Source organism: Prorops nasuta, unplaced genomic scaffold (genome assembly GCF_024137725.1).
Source record: "Prorops nasuta isolate Cenicafe-Biocafe unplaced genomic scaffold, Cenicafe_Pnas_1.2 PNAS00132, whole genome shotgun sequence".
NCBI classification, from domain to species: Eukaryota; Metazoa; Arthropoda; class Insecta; order Hymenoptera; family Bethylidae; genus Prorops; species Prorops nasuta.
The window spans coordinates 53511-68825 of record NW_027116929.1 but is presented as its reverse complement, the minus strand read 5'-3'; the positions used below and the strand labels follow the sequence as shown (position 1 = coordinate 68825).

The 15315-nt window shown below is 33.3% G+C and overlaps 5 protein-coding genes across 12 annotated transcripts; 2 read left to right on the top strand and 3 right to left on the bottom strand.

The window, feature by feature from the left end:
- The first annotated feature begins 327 nt into the window (after positions 1-327).
- On the top strand, positions 328-3711 carry LOC136785023 (arfaptin-2-like). Of its 4 annotated transcripts, XM_066746013.1 has the most exons (7): positions 328-442; positions 752-964; positions 1021-1209; positions 1284-1605; positions 1691-1868; positions 1948-2055; positions 2279-3711. In XM_066746013.1, the coding sequence occupies exons 2-7, from the start codon at positions 793-795 to the stop codon at positions 2282-2284; spliced, it is 975 nt and encodes a 324-aa protein (XP_066602110.1). In that variant the 5' UTR covers positions 328-442; positions 752-792; the 3' UTR covers positions 2285-3711. The 4 variants fall into 4 exon arrangements, with proteins under 4 accessions (XP_066602110.1, XP_066602107.1, XP_066602109.1 ...); XM_066746010.1 differs by having other exon boundaries at positions 329-442; positions 1948-3711; XM_066746012.1 differs by having other exon boundaries at positions 333-442; positions 1042-1209; positions 1948-3711.
- LOC136785030 (mitochondrial import inner membrane translocase subunit Tim10 B-like) lies at positions 3566-6521 on the bottom strand. Of its 3 annotated transcripts, none has more exons than XM_066746020.1 (7): positions 6189-6521; positions 5877-6102; positions 5697-5778; positions 4697-5606; positions 4224-4313; positions 4052-4147; positions 3566-3993 (listed from the first exon to the last, which is right to left on the bottom strand). In XM_066746020.1, the coding sequence occupies exons 5-7, from the start codon at positions 4251-4253 to the stop codon at positions 3811-3813; spliced, it is 309 nt and encodes a 102-aa protein (XP_066602117.1). In that variant the 5' UTR covers positions 4254-4313; positions 4697-5606; positions 5697-5778; positions 5877-6102; positions 6189-6521; the 3' UTR covers positions 3566-3810. The 3 variants fall into 3 exon arrangements, with proteins under 3 accessions (XP_066602117.1, XP_066602116.1, XP_066602119.1); XM_066746019.1 differs by having other exon boundaries at positions 4697-5594; positions 6189-6518; XM_066746022.1 differs by lacking the exons at positions 4697-5606; positions 5697-5778; positions 5877-6102; positions 6189-6521 and adding an exon at positions 4498-4687.
- Positions 6522-6711: 190 nt separating this feature from the next.
- Positions 6712-8223, top strand: LOC136785025 (mediator of RNA polymerase II transcription subunit 8-like). Its single transcript, XM_066746015.1, has 5 exons — positions 6712-7001; positions 7073-7318; positions 7576-7746; positions 7823-7928; positions 8010-8223. Exons 1-5 carry the CDS (start codon positions 6831-6833, stop codon positions 8084-8086), a joined length of 771 nt encoding a protein of 256 aa, XP_066602112.1. The 5' UTR covers positions 6712-6830; the 3' UTR covers positions 8087-8223.
- LOC136785021 (methyltransferase-like protein 25B) lies at positions 8171-14169 on the bottom strand. 2 transcript variants are annotated; one of them, XM_066746005.1, is made up of 4 exons: positions 13952-14169; positions 9274-9705; positions 8632-9202; positions 8171-8544 (listed from the first exon to the last, which is right to left on the bottom strand). In XM_066746005.1, exons 2-4 carry the CDS (start codon positions 9700-9702, stop codon positions 8171-8173), a joined length of 1374 nt encoding a protein of 457 aa, XP_066602102.1. In that variant the 5' UTR covers positions 9703-9705; positions 13952-14169. The 2 variants fall into 2 exon arrangements, with proteins under 2 accessions (XP_066602102.1, XP_066602103.1); XM_066746006.1 differs by lacking the exon at positions 13952-14169 and adding an exon at positions 9788-9915.
- On the bottom strand, positions 10010-13814 carry LOC136785017 (presequence protease, mitochondrial-like). Of its 2 annotated transcripts, none has more exons than XM_066746001.1 (2): positions 13569-13814; positions 10010-13451 (listed from the first exon to the last, which is right to left on the bottom strand). In XM_066746001.1, exon 2 carries the CDS (start codon positions 13422-13424, stop codon positions 10314-10316), a length of 3111 nt encoding a protein of 1036 aa, XP_066602098.1. In that variant the 5' UTR covers positions 13425-13451; positions 13569-13814; the 3' UTR covers positions 10010-10313. The 2 variants fall into 2 exon arrangements, with proteins under 2 accessions (XP_066602098.1, XP_066602097.1); XM_066746000.1 differs by having other exon boundaries at positions 13649-13813.
- Positions 14170-15315: the final 1146 nt, after the last annotated feature.

The window sequence follows — 15315 nt, the reverse complement described above, 5'->3', positions numbered from 1 at the left end:
CAAACACGTGTTGTATGTATAGGTGTTCTAAAAATAAACAAAATTAAGAAAAACAATTACGATATTTGCTGCTATATATACATATATATGTACATGTATTGAATTTAACATGAATATAGTTAACTAAAAATGTTACATTTTAATTATCTTTATACATAACTAGAATAACCAAAAATTTATAGTATAGTATATAGTATGTATAGTTGTAAAATATTACATTGTAGGGAATTTACGAAACACCTTAAAATGAATTTTTGAACGAATCCCTAATGATTCTGATTATTGCTCTTATGTATACTATAAACGCCACTGAATCTGATACTTGCGACTGCTTGCGACGGTGAGGGTGAACTCGTCGGTGACGTCATAAAATAAAATTTTGACAACATATCTTTTTTTTTACGTTGATCTCGCTGAATCTAGCTGAGCGTTTGTTTTGCTGGTGAGTTTAATGTTTATTCCTTTTAAGATAATTACTAGCTCATTCATAAGACCAAATCATTCATTTTAATCTATTCCAATTCCAAACGTGACAGTGTCAATGAGGTAAAGTTTTTTGAAAAGTTAACCTTTCAATTTTGCTTGATTTTATAATCTACATAGGTATTATATTAATTTTTAGTTATTATTATTATTCAAAAAATGTTCTGGTAATTTTAGAATAAAAGCCGATATATGCCCTTATTAAATCGTTAGTTATTTTTATTATTAATTTAATACTTTATTGATTTGATTTTATTAAATTTTGTAGATTTTGAGTAAATTATAAATTTACATGTCATATCAATTGGAATGGAGCGAAGTATTCATGAAATGTTGAAAGATGCTCCATCATTGAATGAGAGTGAAAATGCAGTTCATACTGGAACACCACCCCCTCATATACCAAATAATCATATTGGAGATAATCAGCCAAGACCAGCAACCATAAATTTGACTCTTGGAAGTCCTACCTCTCAGACTTGTAAATATTTTTATTATTTCCAATATAGGGAATTATTATATTATCCATTGATAAAGCAAATTATTTCTTTTGCACAGCTGTGTCAGTTTCTCCAAGTAGTCCAATACAAAATGGAGATAGCCCATCCATGCGTTCTGCTCAAAGTAAAATTGAGAGCATCAAGAATTGGAGCATTTCTACATATAAATGTACGAAACAGATAATGTATGAGAAACTTGGGAAAACATCCCGTACTGTAGATTCAGGTAATGCTAACTAAAAAGTAGTAAATGGAAGCAATTGTTACGTTTTAAAATAATTGGACATTTTTCAATTTTAGAACTAGAAACACAGATAGATCTGCTGAGAGACACACAGAAGAAATATTGCAATGTACTTAGACTGTCCAGAGCATTGGCATCTCATTTCCATCATGTAGTTCAAACGCAACATGCCTTAGGTGAGGCCTTTTCTGAACTGGCACAAAAATCACCTGAGCTACAAGAAGAATTTCTTTACAATTCCGAGACCCAAAGAAGCTTAACTAAAAATGGAGAGACACTCTTAGGTGCCTTAAATTTCTTTGTTTCTTCTGTTAATACTTTATGTAATAAAACTATTGAGGACACATTGCTCACAGTTCGTCAGTATGAGACAGCAAGGTAAAAGAGATTAATCAATTAAAATAATATCATTGTCAATTAGGAAGTTAAATGAAAAAGCCTAAATTGAAAATTTTACCTTTAGGTTAGAATATGACGCCTATAGGACAGATTTGGAAATATTAGCTCAAGCAGCTAAATCTGATAGTAGTAACAATGCCAGATTAGAAGAAGCTCATCTTCATTATGAGGAGCACAAAGAAAATTTTGAGAAGCTACGTTCTGATGTGTCTATCAAATTGAAATTTTTAGATGAAAATAGAGTAAGTCTCTACTATTAAAATATAACAAAAAAAGTATTATTCAAAATGAAGACAATTGAAATGTAAATTTTTGCTTCAGGTTAAAGTGATGCACAAACAGTTATTATTGTTCCACAATGCTATATCTGCATACTTTTCTGGAAATCAAACAGCATTGGAAGCAACGCTTAAACAATTCAACATTAAGGTAAAGTCCCCAAATTCAACTTTGCCATCATGGTTGGAGCAATAATTTTGATAAAGAATATAAACACCTTCCATTGATCTAGTAAGCTGCATTAAAAAAAAGACATTCCTATTGCCCTATTAATACTTAGTGACAAACTGCCAGACTCGTTTCTGTTGAAGCAAAAAAATTGAGAAATTAAAATGATTAAAATATTATTAATTATATAATTTATGCTTTTTAGAAATAACAAACAAATGAGTTCTGCATTGCAGAGTTTTACCTGGTAACTTAATTTTTATACTTGACTGGCAGGAAGATCTTACTGTAAATAAGTATATTATTTCGTAGAAATTGAGGCTTATATTTAACTATGGTATTATCTGCATTAGTAATTCTTTAGAATGGTGTTTTAATGTTAAGATATAAGTGTGCTAATCACAGAAGGAAAGATTTGTGAATAGTCAGAAACAAGCACAAATTTAAATTCCTTAAACCAATTTCAAATCATGATAAGACTTTATGATGCGTTCCTAATATCAATATTATTATTTAATAGGTCTGAACAACCATAATACTTCATGACTTTTAATGTTACCTTAATTTAATAATTATTTACTCACAAACTACCTAATTTTTGTTTTTAAATTCTCTAAATTTACATTCTTTGTAAACAATTATACAAAATTATTCAGAGGTATTCCGCTATTACTGCATGCAGGCTTTAAGTACCAAGAATCTATACTTTATGTAACAGGAAGTATAGTTTTAGTACTTGAAGCTTACTTGTAGTTTAATAACGAAAAATGGCTTTAGTATAATACCAAATACCTGTATCTTCTATTATACATATATAAACTACAATTTTTTTTAAACAAAAGAAACAATTAAAAGATCTAGTCATATTTTTTAAAAATATTTATTAGTCTGTGTAATTCATCAAGAGATATCTATTGGTAATATATATATACCGTTTTATTATGTAAATAGATTTAAAATTGTTGCTGAAATGCTTGTGTTGAACTTAAACAAAATAATAGTTGTAAGTGTCAACAGTGTTTTTTCAAACGACTGAAAATGAAGCAGAAGTAATTATTACAACACTATAATACACTATCACAATTATTTATGCATCCTTTTTAAATGGATTTATTTTCAGTTTTTAATAGACTTATAATTGAAAGTTATAATATCAATCTTTAAGTACTAAGGGTCGGTGTCTCCGCTGAAAAGTCGAGCTTAAGTAGGTGTACCAATCACAAATTTTTGTTCACAAAATTCCGAATATATTTTGTTTTGATAGTTTATTGCATGAAATTTTATATGTATGGACTTAATAAATTTAATTAAAAATAAAAAAATTATATGTAGAGGAGAAAAACATTGTGAAAGCTATTATTACTATTAAAAATTTAAGTTGGTACACCTACTTAAGTCCGACTTTCTGGGCGAAGACACCGACCCTAAAATAAATATCATAACTAAATTTTTTGAACTAGAAAAACTATAATCTAACTTTGAATGATTGATATAAAAGATATAAAAAGTAATCTTTATTGTTAAAACACTGAATTTAATAAGATTTAATATAATCAATAACTTATGTTCTCATTAAAAATGCTATTGTGTGTGTAAATTATGTGTATACAAATTCCTATTAATAAATAAATGCTTATATGTTGTTTTTATTATTTAATATGATCTTTAATTATATAGTTTTGCAATAACGATAATAGGATAATAATTCTTAAAAATAAATATTTTCTTTCACAGTCTTTATATACTTGACACCTCAACTTGCTGTTGCTCTATTGATTCTTGTTTTGGCACAGCAGCTTGTGTGGAATTCATGTCATTTATCCTACGTTGAACCATTATTGGCTGAACTTCAGTAAAAATTTCCATTATTTTATGATTAGCATTTATATGTTTGTTTGCACAGTTTTTTACACAAAGATCCTAAAATATTTATTAGCTTAATGCATAATTAAATATAATTTATAAGTACATGCTTTACCTCTTCTTCTGTGATATCTCTTGTATTAAAAGTATTAGTACATCTTCGGAAACAGTTCTCGGTTATTTGATTATATAGGAGAAGAAAATCTTTGAACTATAAAGGCAATTACAATATAAGCATTACATTTGGTTTAAGCAAGCTTCGATTTAACTATGTGTAATATAGATACATTTCTTATCTGCATGAAAGTTGAATCCATTTTGAGGTTATTTCCAAATAACTAGCACGAATAACAACTTTTGCAATATTTGCATTTAAACTTTAAATAAATAAATAATCCATTAATTTTAGCTTTCTATCTTATTAAAAATAAAGGTAATTAATTATAATTAATTTTCTGTATTACATATACGTTTATAATTTGTAAATTATTATATAAAAGGAACGTTCACGGAACGAAGTTGTGTTAATTGCTACTGCGCAGTGCGATTGTTCGGTTTTACCTTTTTTCAATCCCCTCACCTATACATATGTAGTAGGATCGCTTAGGGGGCGAGGACCTCTCAACAACTTATTTAAGTTTCTGTAATTTAATCTGTACATATCTAAATAGATTGCTTTGACTCATTTTAAATGCAAAAGAAGGCATCTATTGTTACGTAAAATATAGCACATGCATAAATGATACCAGTAGGAATGTACCTTTAACCACGCAAACTTTCACGGAAAACCTACTTTTTTCTTAAACGTGTTGTTTGATGGTACTTGTATAAAAAATGCATCGAGGATTAACCATCTATTTTGTATTTCTATCTTAAAGTTTATTGCAATTATAATTTTATTTTTGACTCTTAACTTGTACAAACTAATCATATAAATTTACATAATATTTTTTAAAAGCAAAAACTTTCCAAAATTATATTGAATGACAATATAATCATTAATAAACTTAACTCTGCATATAATCTTTGCTAAATATATTAACTAATCTACCATAGATTTCATTAACATTGTGGAAATCTGAAGCACGAAAATTTGATGGTTCAAATTTTCCAGTAGTAGCCATCAGAGCTTCTGTTAGGAAATTCAATAGAGGAAAAGCCTTAACGCTTTTTGATTCCTCCATATTTCAAGTAAATCCTGACATATCGTTTAAATCCATTGGCATTGGCGAAGAGATGAGGTACATCTCCAGTGTATCTAATATGAATACATACAAGCAGTATCTCACGTTTCAAGAATCAAGAGACTTGAATTTGGGGTATAGCCAGCCTGACTACTACTTTGTCAAGGCTACCATTGAAATGGTAGAGACAAAGAAGTCTTTATACAAATCATGCCCAACTAAGAATTGCATGAAAAAGTTAATAATATAATCTTTTTGTACTTCAGAATAGCCTTTTTCTTATAGCTGATAAAAGTTACTTATGATATTTCAATTTAGTTTCATATTTTAGAAGTGTTAAATATGATTTTCTTCAAATTTTTAACATAATTGATGTTATCAATTTCTTGAAGTTGTCCTAAGATATCTGCCGATCAACCTTGTAATTTTTTTGCTTCTGCATCAAATGCTATAGTCCGCTACTTCTTGTTGAATCTGTTAAAATCACTTGAATTATTTTATTCCAACAAATAATTTTACTTGTATTAAATGATCACGTATAATTAAATTAATAGTAAATTGGACAATCATACTCACATTTAATATTAACTTGTACTAAAAATTAGGAAACTCTTCTTCACACTTCTCACATCCAAACATTATTAGGTTGGTCAGTTACCTAAAATATAAAAATTAGTTGAAATATTGTAAGCAACTTTTATCAGATATAAGAAAAAGGCTATTTTAAAGTACAAAAAGATTATATTATTAACTTACATTTTAATGCAATTCTTAGTTGGGCATGACTTGTACAAAGACTTCTTTGTCTCCACCATTTCAATGGTAGCTTTGACAAAATAGTAGTCAGCCTGGCTATACCCCAATTTCAAGTCTGCCGATTCTTGAAACGTGATATATTCCTTGTATGTATCCATATTAGATATACTAGAGATGTACCTCATTTTTCCCTACTATCAATGGATTTGAACCACATTTTCGTAACCTAATAAAAATGATTCATAAAGATACCAAAATGATAAAATTATTTAAATTGACTTAGTAATTTATGCTTTACAGTAATTGACATACTTGCTTCTAGTATAACAGGATTTATTTGATTTATGGAGGAATCAAAAAGCGTTAAGCCTTTTCCTCCATTGAACTCTCTAACAGCAGCTCCTGTTTGATGGCTACTACTGGAAAATTTGAACCATCAAATTCCCGTGCTTGAGATTTCCACAATGTCAATGAAATTTACGGTAGATTACTTAATATATTGAGAAAAAAAGATTATATGTAGAGTTCAGTTTATTAAAAAAAAATATACAGTCAATATTTTTGTAGAAATTTAGCTTTTAAAATATGTTACGTAAATTTTTATAATTACTCTGGCTGCGTTCCGTTATTACTGCATGAATTCGTTCCGAAATAGCTTGCAGTGAGCTTCCAAGTACAGCGTTGCCAACTCCGCCATTTTGGGTATTGGCTCTGGGTGCATTCCAAATCACGCATGAAGCGCATAGAATGTACAGTTTATGTCACATTTATTATAGAATTTAAGTGCTTACTGCGCGCATATGCGTGACTCGGAACGCACCCTCTATTGGCCTTCATATTTTCTGCTCCTGGGGAAAATGGCCACAAGCCGGACTTGGTGAATCTCACCCTAACAGTAACAACTGCTAACAACGAGCAACAAGTGTAATCATATACCTTTAATGATAAACTTGCATGAAAATGCAGAGGGAAGAAAAACAATTAGATTCAGCTTTAGAAGCAATAATCATGCGAGTGAATGATTTAAAGAGTGCTATTGCTGCAATGATATTTAAATTGGAGAATGAGTTTGAAACTTTAAATTGGCCGAATTTTCTCGACAATTTTGCTTTAATTTCTGGCCACGTAAGTGTATTTTATGTTTTCGTAATGATACATCATCAAACAATCAATCGTTAATGCTTGTTAAAATACAGTTAACCAGTTTGTCAAAAATACTGAGTCATGACAAGGCGCCAAATCTGAAGAGTCTGACCATTCTACCACTCCGTCTAAGTCCAGATAAGGACGAAGAGCTACTTCGACTTACCGAGGGTAGAATTTCAACGTTTCTCCACGATCTGGTACCGGATTACTTAAGAACTAAACCAGAACCCCAGGCAGAACAAAAGATGTTGCAGCTGGAAGCTAAAGCAGCCAACTTAAACTATGAAACCTCGCATGTAAGGAAGTTAATATAAATTTTATCCTATAATGAAAATTAGATTGTTTTATGCAAATATGTAAATCATTGAGAGGAGGGTTTGTATCAATAACTTAAGCTATTTTATTTCTCTGTCAAAATGCTGACTAAACAACGGCTAGGACTACAATGTAAGCTATTGCTAGTTAACTGGATAAAAATCTTAGCCCATTGAATCAATGGAACTGTTTGATCGATATGTTTAATTCATTGTTAATGAATTCTTGACCATTTCAGAAACAAGTAGCTCAGTATACCAAAGTAATTAATCATGTCTGGGACATTGCTAATAAGACTCGAGAAGAATGGGAAAGTGAAGCTGGTTCTAGAACTGCTCAGGCACAAACTAGCAGTGCATCCGATACACATTCATTAGTCGCAGCTGTAGGAATGGGAAAAGGGTTGAAGGTACAGCAATAAATGTTTAGAAATTTTAGTCAAAGACTTTGAAGGAGCACTTTAAATAAACCTATATACATTTCAGTCTGATTCTATTCAAATGGTTCAGCCTGGTGTAAATTCAGTAGCTAGTAGTATGATGGTAGGAAGGCCCGGGAATCAACAACAAACGCCTAATCAGAGTCCTCTGGGTAAGACATTTTATAAAATTTATTTGATTTCTCAAAACTTTGAAATAGATGCAGAAATTGAAACGATTATAATTGTTCCAGTTCAAATGGGTAAAGCTCCTAGTACTATTAAAACCAACATTAAGGCTGCATCCCAAATTCATCCTTATGGAAGATAGAGATTCCTTTGGAGCAATGTAAAACACCATAGAAGTATAATAAATATAAATAATGTTAATAAAAACAGTTGTTATAACGACTGACTAAATAATCATCCTTTGAGATATCAGTGCGTGTGAGCGGGGTGATAGCGATTTGTTCATAACTGGTACAATACTATTCAGTAAATTTCTCTCATTTAACCAACAGAATCGATCATTCAATACCAACGACTCTGCTGCTCCTTGGAGCATTAGCTGGAGTCCTGTATAAATTTCAGCAGTCTTTAGTTTACTTTTCTGTTCTTCCCACAAATGTAAAAGTCTCTTGAAATGCGTATCGCTATTGACGGACGATGATTCCTGCTCGATATGTTGAAATGTATATCTGGACAAGGAGTCTCTGATATATGTCTCTATGGTCAAGCATTGGGACTTTCTTGTACCTTTTCGAGCCTTCTTCTTGAGAATACAACCACCTAAGATAAGTTTTAAAATTAAAATAATTTTGTAATAATGACGTAATAAATTATTGATATAAATGATTATTATTTTGTTTTTCTTACATTGGTTTGCATATAATTGCAATGTAGCTCTGGCAAGTGCATAAAAGGAATGCTTGGAATGAGATTCCTCCGAAATATCTTTCCATCTGTCAGTGGGTTCTTGACAGGCTAATCTTAAAAATGGAATTTTCAAGAAGGTGCTCACATCCATATTTGCTTTCTTTATAGAGTTTCGAAAAATCGATGAAATTGGAAAATTTGTAAAATATTGTCGTTGAGAATCACTGTTCTCCAATGTCGACAATTTATGGTAGCAACAAGAAACTAAAATTAAACACCGAGCTATTGGCATTTTGGAAAAGATGTCAGAAGCGTAAATACTAAGATCTCCGCAAGCGTGTAAACCAACGCAGCAGACACTCGTAGCTCGAGGAAATTCTCGCTGCAAGATTGCATCTATGATTGGCAAAGAGCTACTTTTTAATTGGCAGTGGGCATATTTTACGTGATCCAACGACTCGGGATAATACTTGGTTTGTCTAATTCTAGCAGTTTTTACGTTCTGCTCATTCGCTTCCAATCCAAGTACTTTGTAGCCATAGAGATAGTGCAGTAATTGACATACGTATCCCTGAAATATTTCTTTTCCTTGTTAAAATATTATACTGGAGAGTTGACAGTGGAATAATGAGAAACGCTTACCAGTCCTGCACCAAAATCAATAATCAAATGAATGTTTTCATTTTTGCATTGCTCGTTTATCAAATGAGACAAGTGCATAATCTCATGCTTCTTTTTTCCTGACAGCCCCCTTGTAAAATTTTTTGGGATATCCACGTTTACCGAAGGAATGCTCTCTGACAATCCATCCATCTCCCTACATTTCTTGACAAAGTTTTTTAACGACTCTGGCCAATCGGATGGAATAATTTTTTCCGAGACAAAGTGATTTAAACTCTGATTATCTAATTTCTCTAGAACGTTCAGCCAGCCTTCTGGAAAAGCCTCGAATGAGTCGCAAACCAATATTTCCGTCAGTGGAACACTGTACAGCCATCGCATTTCATGAAAGAATTCAATAGCTTTGGAGAAATATTCAGAGTTTACGGGAGTATCGTTCGACCGAAGCATTTCCTGTAAAAGAAGAAGATGGTGATGGTAATAATAATAATAATAATAATAATAGGGGCAATATACAATATATTAGGTATATAACCGCGTTGAATCAAAGAAACAGCATCTATCATTGGAGTGTCAGAAAAATATCCTGAGGTTATGATCATTGAAACGCTCTCAGAGCATATCCACTGAAGATTGTGCGTTATCAATCAGGGGTCTCGAAACGTTTAAATTTTCTAATATATGGGCAGAGACAGAAGCCAGAAGTGTAAATTCAAGGAGTATGATGTTTAACAATAATTATAACAAGTTTATTTAAAGAAAATTTGTTTATACATGAAAATCGAATATATTAAAATTTTGAATGGCGATCGAAGCTTTTGTGCTTTTTTGGTAAACTACTGGCGTTACGTTTGATGGATCGAGCTAAGCTGTCAAATCGTTGGATCAACTGGAAGGGAAGAGACGTTCGCGTTCATTTTTGTCACAGAGCTGTGAACAGAGATTTCTGCTTCAAAGATCGAACGGGGGAGAGAAGAATACTTGTAGGTAATGCTAATTTTTTGCAGGGATGAAGATGAATAGTTCGAATCGTCCGTTAGCTTCATCGCGAACAAGATTCCTTAGCTCGCTTCCTCCTCCCGTTGCTCCACTATCTTCCAGTTTTCGGCCTTTCTCGTTAAGATGTCTGCATTTTTTGGGCCAATGAGACATCTGCCAATCAACCTACTTCCCTGCTGTTGCTGTTCGTCTTTCAAATACCTTTCCGCAACGTCGATCAGCTGCTCCTTGGTGACAGCCCTGAGTCGCTCTCTGTGCAACTGAATGTCGTCGTAAGTCAAACCAAGGGTAAATTTGCTCAGTCCTCGATTTCCGGGCGCAACCGGAGCATCTACCTGCTGAAAGATCCCTAATTTCGCCTCGTCGATATCGACTTGAGGGAAACTATAGTGGGCGAGGAATTCATGGGTCTTATCAAATATATCGAGCGTACGGGTAGAATTGGGGTCCCTGTAGGAGTAAAATGCAAAGACTCCCTCAGTCGTCAGTTTTGCTCCTCCACCATAAGCTCCGCCCTTCTCGCGAATCTCAGGATGCAAATACATAGACGTTACCAGCTTGGAGAGTACCCTTAAGGCTGCGTAGTCGGGATGCATCAACGGAACAGTCGCGATCGCTTTCGACGTATAATTCACTGTATAAGGCAATACATGATGTATGGCATTTTGAGTGGTAACATCGGTCGAGGAGCTACCTTCCTGTTTACTCCCACAACTCGCGTTATCCACCTCCTCTAACGAGCCATAAAACGAGTCGAGGCTCTTCAAGATATCATCCTTGTTATCCGAAGAGAAATTGATCGCCGACCTTAGGAGGTTTCTGTTGAGAACGAGCTGCGAGATCTGCTGCATTTGCTCCAACAAGGTCGATAAATCCTTCCTTCGAGCTATCGATTTTAATCGATTGACAAATTCCATTCCGGATAAAGACTCTTTAAATCTGGTGATCGGAGAGACCAAGCTGGCAGCAGTGCTCATCGCGTACATGTGTCCGGAACCAGCGATTCCGTCGACCACGCGAGCTGCTTCCATTTTCACCAAAGTTTCGAACCGTCGCAGATCCGTCAGCCTCGCATTATTAAACAATTCCACCCAAATTTTCCACATATCCTCGACATTTCGATCCAAAGCGAACGACTCAATAAAGATTCCCTCCTTGTATTCAGAATTACCGTCTTTGCTTTCCGCCACGTGATTGCAGATAGATAACCCACCGGTTTTCGATTCTATCAACTGGTCGAAGCTTCTGTAATCATAGTTTTTCGTGCCCATCTTAGCTAAAACGCTATTGAATATCGGCAGAAGTTTCTTCGAGTCTGAAGATAGATGTTTCGTATCTAGGATCCCTCTGTAATAACAGATTCCATTCGTCGGTTGAACCGACAGTTGTACCGGAACGCCGGAGACGCACGTGTCGGTTAGTTCATACCTTTCCACATCAGCCTTCAGATCTTCTATTTTCAAAGTTGGCAAAACGCTGGCATCGTCTTGCTTCTGCTGTTCCGTCAGTAACCTCATACCATCCTCGAAAATTTTCTCCCTCTCCTCCTTCGACAGACCGTTCAATTTAGCCTCGAGCAAGTTATCTTCGGCTAGTTGCTTTTCCTCATGGTAATTTTCTTTAGGAGACATCGTCAACGTTAATCGATGACAATTATCCTTCAGATAAATTCTCACTAATTTCTCAAAGTAATCGGGACTTTCTTTCAGCTTGTAAATCAGATTTTTCACCGCTCTATTGATTCTCATCGATTCCACAAGGTCTCCGTTATGATTCCACAGAGGAGTCAAATTAAATAGCAAATTTAATCCGAAATTTGAAGACTGATGCTTAATACTTAATTCGATGCTATGTAAAATAGCATCAATTCGTTCTTTTTCAAATCCTTTGTCAATCACGTCATCCACAGTTTCGTTATAAATCTCTTCAACTCTCTCAAAATCTTCCGGTTTAACTCCTTGTAGACTAACCACGAACATGGTGTCCTTGCATTGAGATTCGAAGCCCGTAATCGGGCCAAATCCGCTTCCAATATTTGAGTCCACCAGAGTTTTGTAAAATGCTGAGTTTGGACCTTTCAGTAACAACTGAGATAATACATAAATTTCAAATGTTTCCTGTACATCGGTGATATCGTTACATAGTTGAGCAATTGCTATGGATCCTTGTCTCTTTGGATCTGCGATCATTGGATCAAAGCTACAATAAATGTGCTCCTTTCTAGATTTCGTCCATCTTTTCTCAGGAGGTACTTCTGTTTGACTAATATCTACTCTACTGCATGAATTCAGGTACCGATCATTGATAAGTTTAAGATGTTCCTCTAGAGGAAAGTTTCCATAAGAAAAGAAACGCGAATTTGATGGATGATAATAATTTGCATGGAAATCCACCAAGTCTTTATATTGCAAATTAGGAATAACCAAAGGATCTCCACCCGATATGACAGAGTAGGTATGGCTAGGGAGAAGAGAATTTAACAGTTTTTCACCAAAAATTGCACTATTCTGATTAAAAACTCCTTTCATTTCATTAAAAACAACACCCTTAAAAATAATCGGTGATGATTTATCAGCTACTTCGCTATGTTCCAGTCTCCAACCCTCTTGTCTGAAATCCATTTCTCTCAAATTTGGCTTGAAAACAGAATCTAAATAAACAGATTGTAGATTTTGAAAGTCTTTAAAATTTTGTGTTGAAAATGGATAAAGAGTGTAATCAGGGCCAGTCATAGCATTCATAAAAGTTGCTAGAGATCTTCTAAGCATTTTAAAAAATGGATCTCTGCAAGGATATTTTTCACTACCGCATAGAGTGGTGTGCTCCAAAATATGTGGCAAACCAGTGGAATCCATTGGCGTTGTGCGAAAATTGATGGAAAATACATTGTTGCTATCGTCTCTTGATAGATGCAAATACTGTGCTCCTGTATTTATGTGTGTTAACTTTATAGCAGTAAGATTCATGTCTTCTACTTCTGCAACCTCGTTTACAACAAAACCTTCTATAACCTCATTTTTCTGAAACTTATCTAGTTTATTATTAATAGTAGGTGTTTTAATATTTGCTGATAGTTGTTGAATGTTTATTGAGACATGGAAATCTTGACATCTTAAATAAGGCTTCTGATTGACCTTTGTAAGGGCTTTTCTCAGTTTTAGTGATCTTAACATTTTTCTACGATTATAGTAGTCCTTGCCCTGAAAATAACATCAATAGATATTTATGGCTTCTAACATTCATTAGATACTATGAAAATTCAATATTGTACAATAAACTCTGATGTATATATATATATATTTTATAACAGCACTTACTAATATTTACTCTAAATTAATAAACCATAATTTTAAACACTATATATTATGTCAATATCACTTAACGTAAAGGAAAATACCTTAAGTGATTAAAATCAATTTTAAACATTTACAAAGTTAAAGATGCAAATACAACACTCCTGTGTATTTCCATTCGGTAAACATAACAATTTACATATAACAAATAATAATGTAAATTTTCACATAAAATGAACAGTTGGCAATGGGCGGGCCATGGCTAATGTATGTATCTTCGATCAAGCGACTAGCGAGGTTTTATAAAGAGGTTAGAGTCCGTTAGAGGACTCATGATCATAACCAGTTATAGGATTTTTTAAAGGTCAAAAAGAGTAAAAAATTAAAAAATCCTCATGTATTCTTACCTTTTACAATGTTAAGTCTTTCTAATAATAACGGTCCAATCTAATTAAAAGATTAGATTTATTTACATGATTTTAACAAATTTATCTTTAAAATCTTGATTTTTGACCAGGTGTTAGGGTAAATGGACAAATATAAAGAAGAAACTATTTTTTTTACACTTGTGTATAGTGATCTGGGGAGTGAGATGAAGTGTGTTCACGGCATCGCAACACTCACTAATCGAATCGTGATAAAAATGGCCGCTTAACGGGATCCCTCACGCGTGCTTTACCGACAGTACAAGTCAATAAACAATTCGTTTAATAAAAGTTAAAAGCGAAGCAAATTGCAAAAACGGGCTTCTTTATGACAAGGTGCCAATTCTAACGAGTCAATCGAGCTTAAAAAAACTCAAATCGGATGAAGAATAACGCTGTACCACTGTCCCGCGTTCTTGAAGTGGAAATAACCAAAAGTAACCTCTCTTCAAGAACACGGCATAATAATACAGCGTTATTTTTCAACTAATTTGAGTGTTTTTAAGTTCGTTTGACTCGTTAGGACTGGCACATTGTCCAACAAACGCCCGATTGTTCAATTTGCTTCGCATTTGAATTTTATTAAACTAATTGTTTATTTACTTTAACTGTCGATAAAGTAGGCGTGAGGGATCCCGTTAAGTTAATATAATTCAAATGCGAAGCAAATTGAACAATCGAGCATTTGTAGGATAATGTGCCAGTCCTAACGAGTCAAACGAACTTAAAAACACTCAAATTAGTTGAAAAATAACGCTGTACCATTGTGCCGCGTTCTTGAAGAGAGGTTACTTTTGGTTATTTCCACTTCAAGAACCCGGGACAGTGGTACAGCGTTATTCTTTATCCGATTTGAGTTTTTTTAAGCTCGATTGACTCGTTAGAATTGGCATCTTGTCATAAAGAAGCCCGTTTTTGCAATTTGGTTCGCATTTGACTTTTATTAAACGAAATGTTTAAATTTAGTTAGAGTAGCTTAAAGATAGGTTCTACAAGAATATGTAATTACTATGTACGTATAGAATTTGTGGGGATAAGGAAGAAATTAAAATAATAAATTTTAATTGAACTAGCTTTAATTTTTAATAATAGCAATCACAACATTATCATACATCATTATTGTTTTATAATAAAATTTCTTTGTATAGACAGTAATCGCTTACACATTCACTATTACAACATTATGTCACAATTATTGAAATCACTGGGTCACTGAGAAATGCTTTATAAATTAGTCCTTTTTCATTCATCGTTCTTTAAGTATTTCTTTCCTGCGATTTAAACTCATGAAGAATAGGATTTAGCCTGTAACAGAAATAAAATAACCACAAAGTATATATTTGCTT

Bases quoted from the DNA above. Each gene is read 5' to 3' on its own strand.
- LOC136785023 (XM_066746010.1), top strand. From the start codon at position 793: ATGGAGCGAAGTATTCATGAAATGTTGAAAGATGCTCCATCATTGAAT. The intron at 1,210-1,283 runs GTAATGCTAACT...TTTCAATTTTAG, and splicing joins ATCCCGTACTGTAGATTCAG to AACTAGAAACACAGATAGAT. The intron at 1,869-1,947 runs GTAAGTCTCTAC...TTTTTGCTTCAG, and splicing joins AATTTTTAGATGAAAATAGA to GTTAAAGTGATGCACAAACA.
- LOC136785030 (XM_066746020.1), bottom strand. From the start codon at position 4,253: ATGGATTCAACTTTCATGCAGATAAGAAAT. The intron at 4,148-4,223 runs GTATCTATATTA...TTGCCTTTATAG, and splicing joins CTTTCATGCAGATAAGAAAT to TTCAAAGATTTTCTTCTCCT. The intron at 3,994-4,051 runs GTAAAGCATGTA...TAAATATTTTAG, and splicing joins GAGATATCACAGAAGAAGAG to GATCTTTGTGTAAAAAACTG.
- LOC136785025 (XM_066746015.1), top strand. From the start codon at position 6,831: ATGAAAATGCAGAGGGAAGAAAAACAATTAGATTCAGCTTTAGAAGCA. The intron at 7,319-7,575 runs GTAAGGAAGTTA...TGACCATTTCAG, and splicing joins TAAACTATGAAACCTCGCAT to AAACAAGTAGCTCAGTATAC. The intron at 7,929-8,009 runs GTAAGACATTTT...TAATTGTTCCAG, and splicing joins GCCTAATCAGAGTCCTCTGG to TTCAAATGGGTAAAGCTCCT.
- LOC136785021 (XM_066746005.1), bottom strand. From the start codon at position 9,702: ATGCTTCGGTCGAACGATACTCCCGTAAACTCTGAATATTTCTCCAAA. The intron at 9,203-9,273 runs GTAAGCGTTTCT...GAAATATTTCAG, and splicing joins TTGATTTTGGTGCAGGACTG to GGATACGTATGTCAATTACT. The intron at 8,545-8,631 runs GTAAGAAAAACA...AACTTATCTTAG, and splicing joins GCAATTATATGCAAACCAAT to GTGGTTGTATTCTCAAGAAG.
- LOC136785017 (XM_066746001.1), bottom strand. From the start codon at position 13,424: ATGTTAAGATCACTAAAACTGAGAAAAGCCCTTACAAAGGTCAATCAG.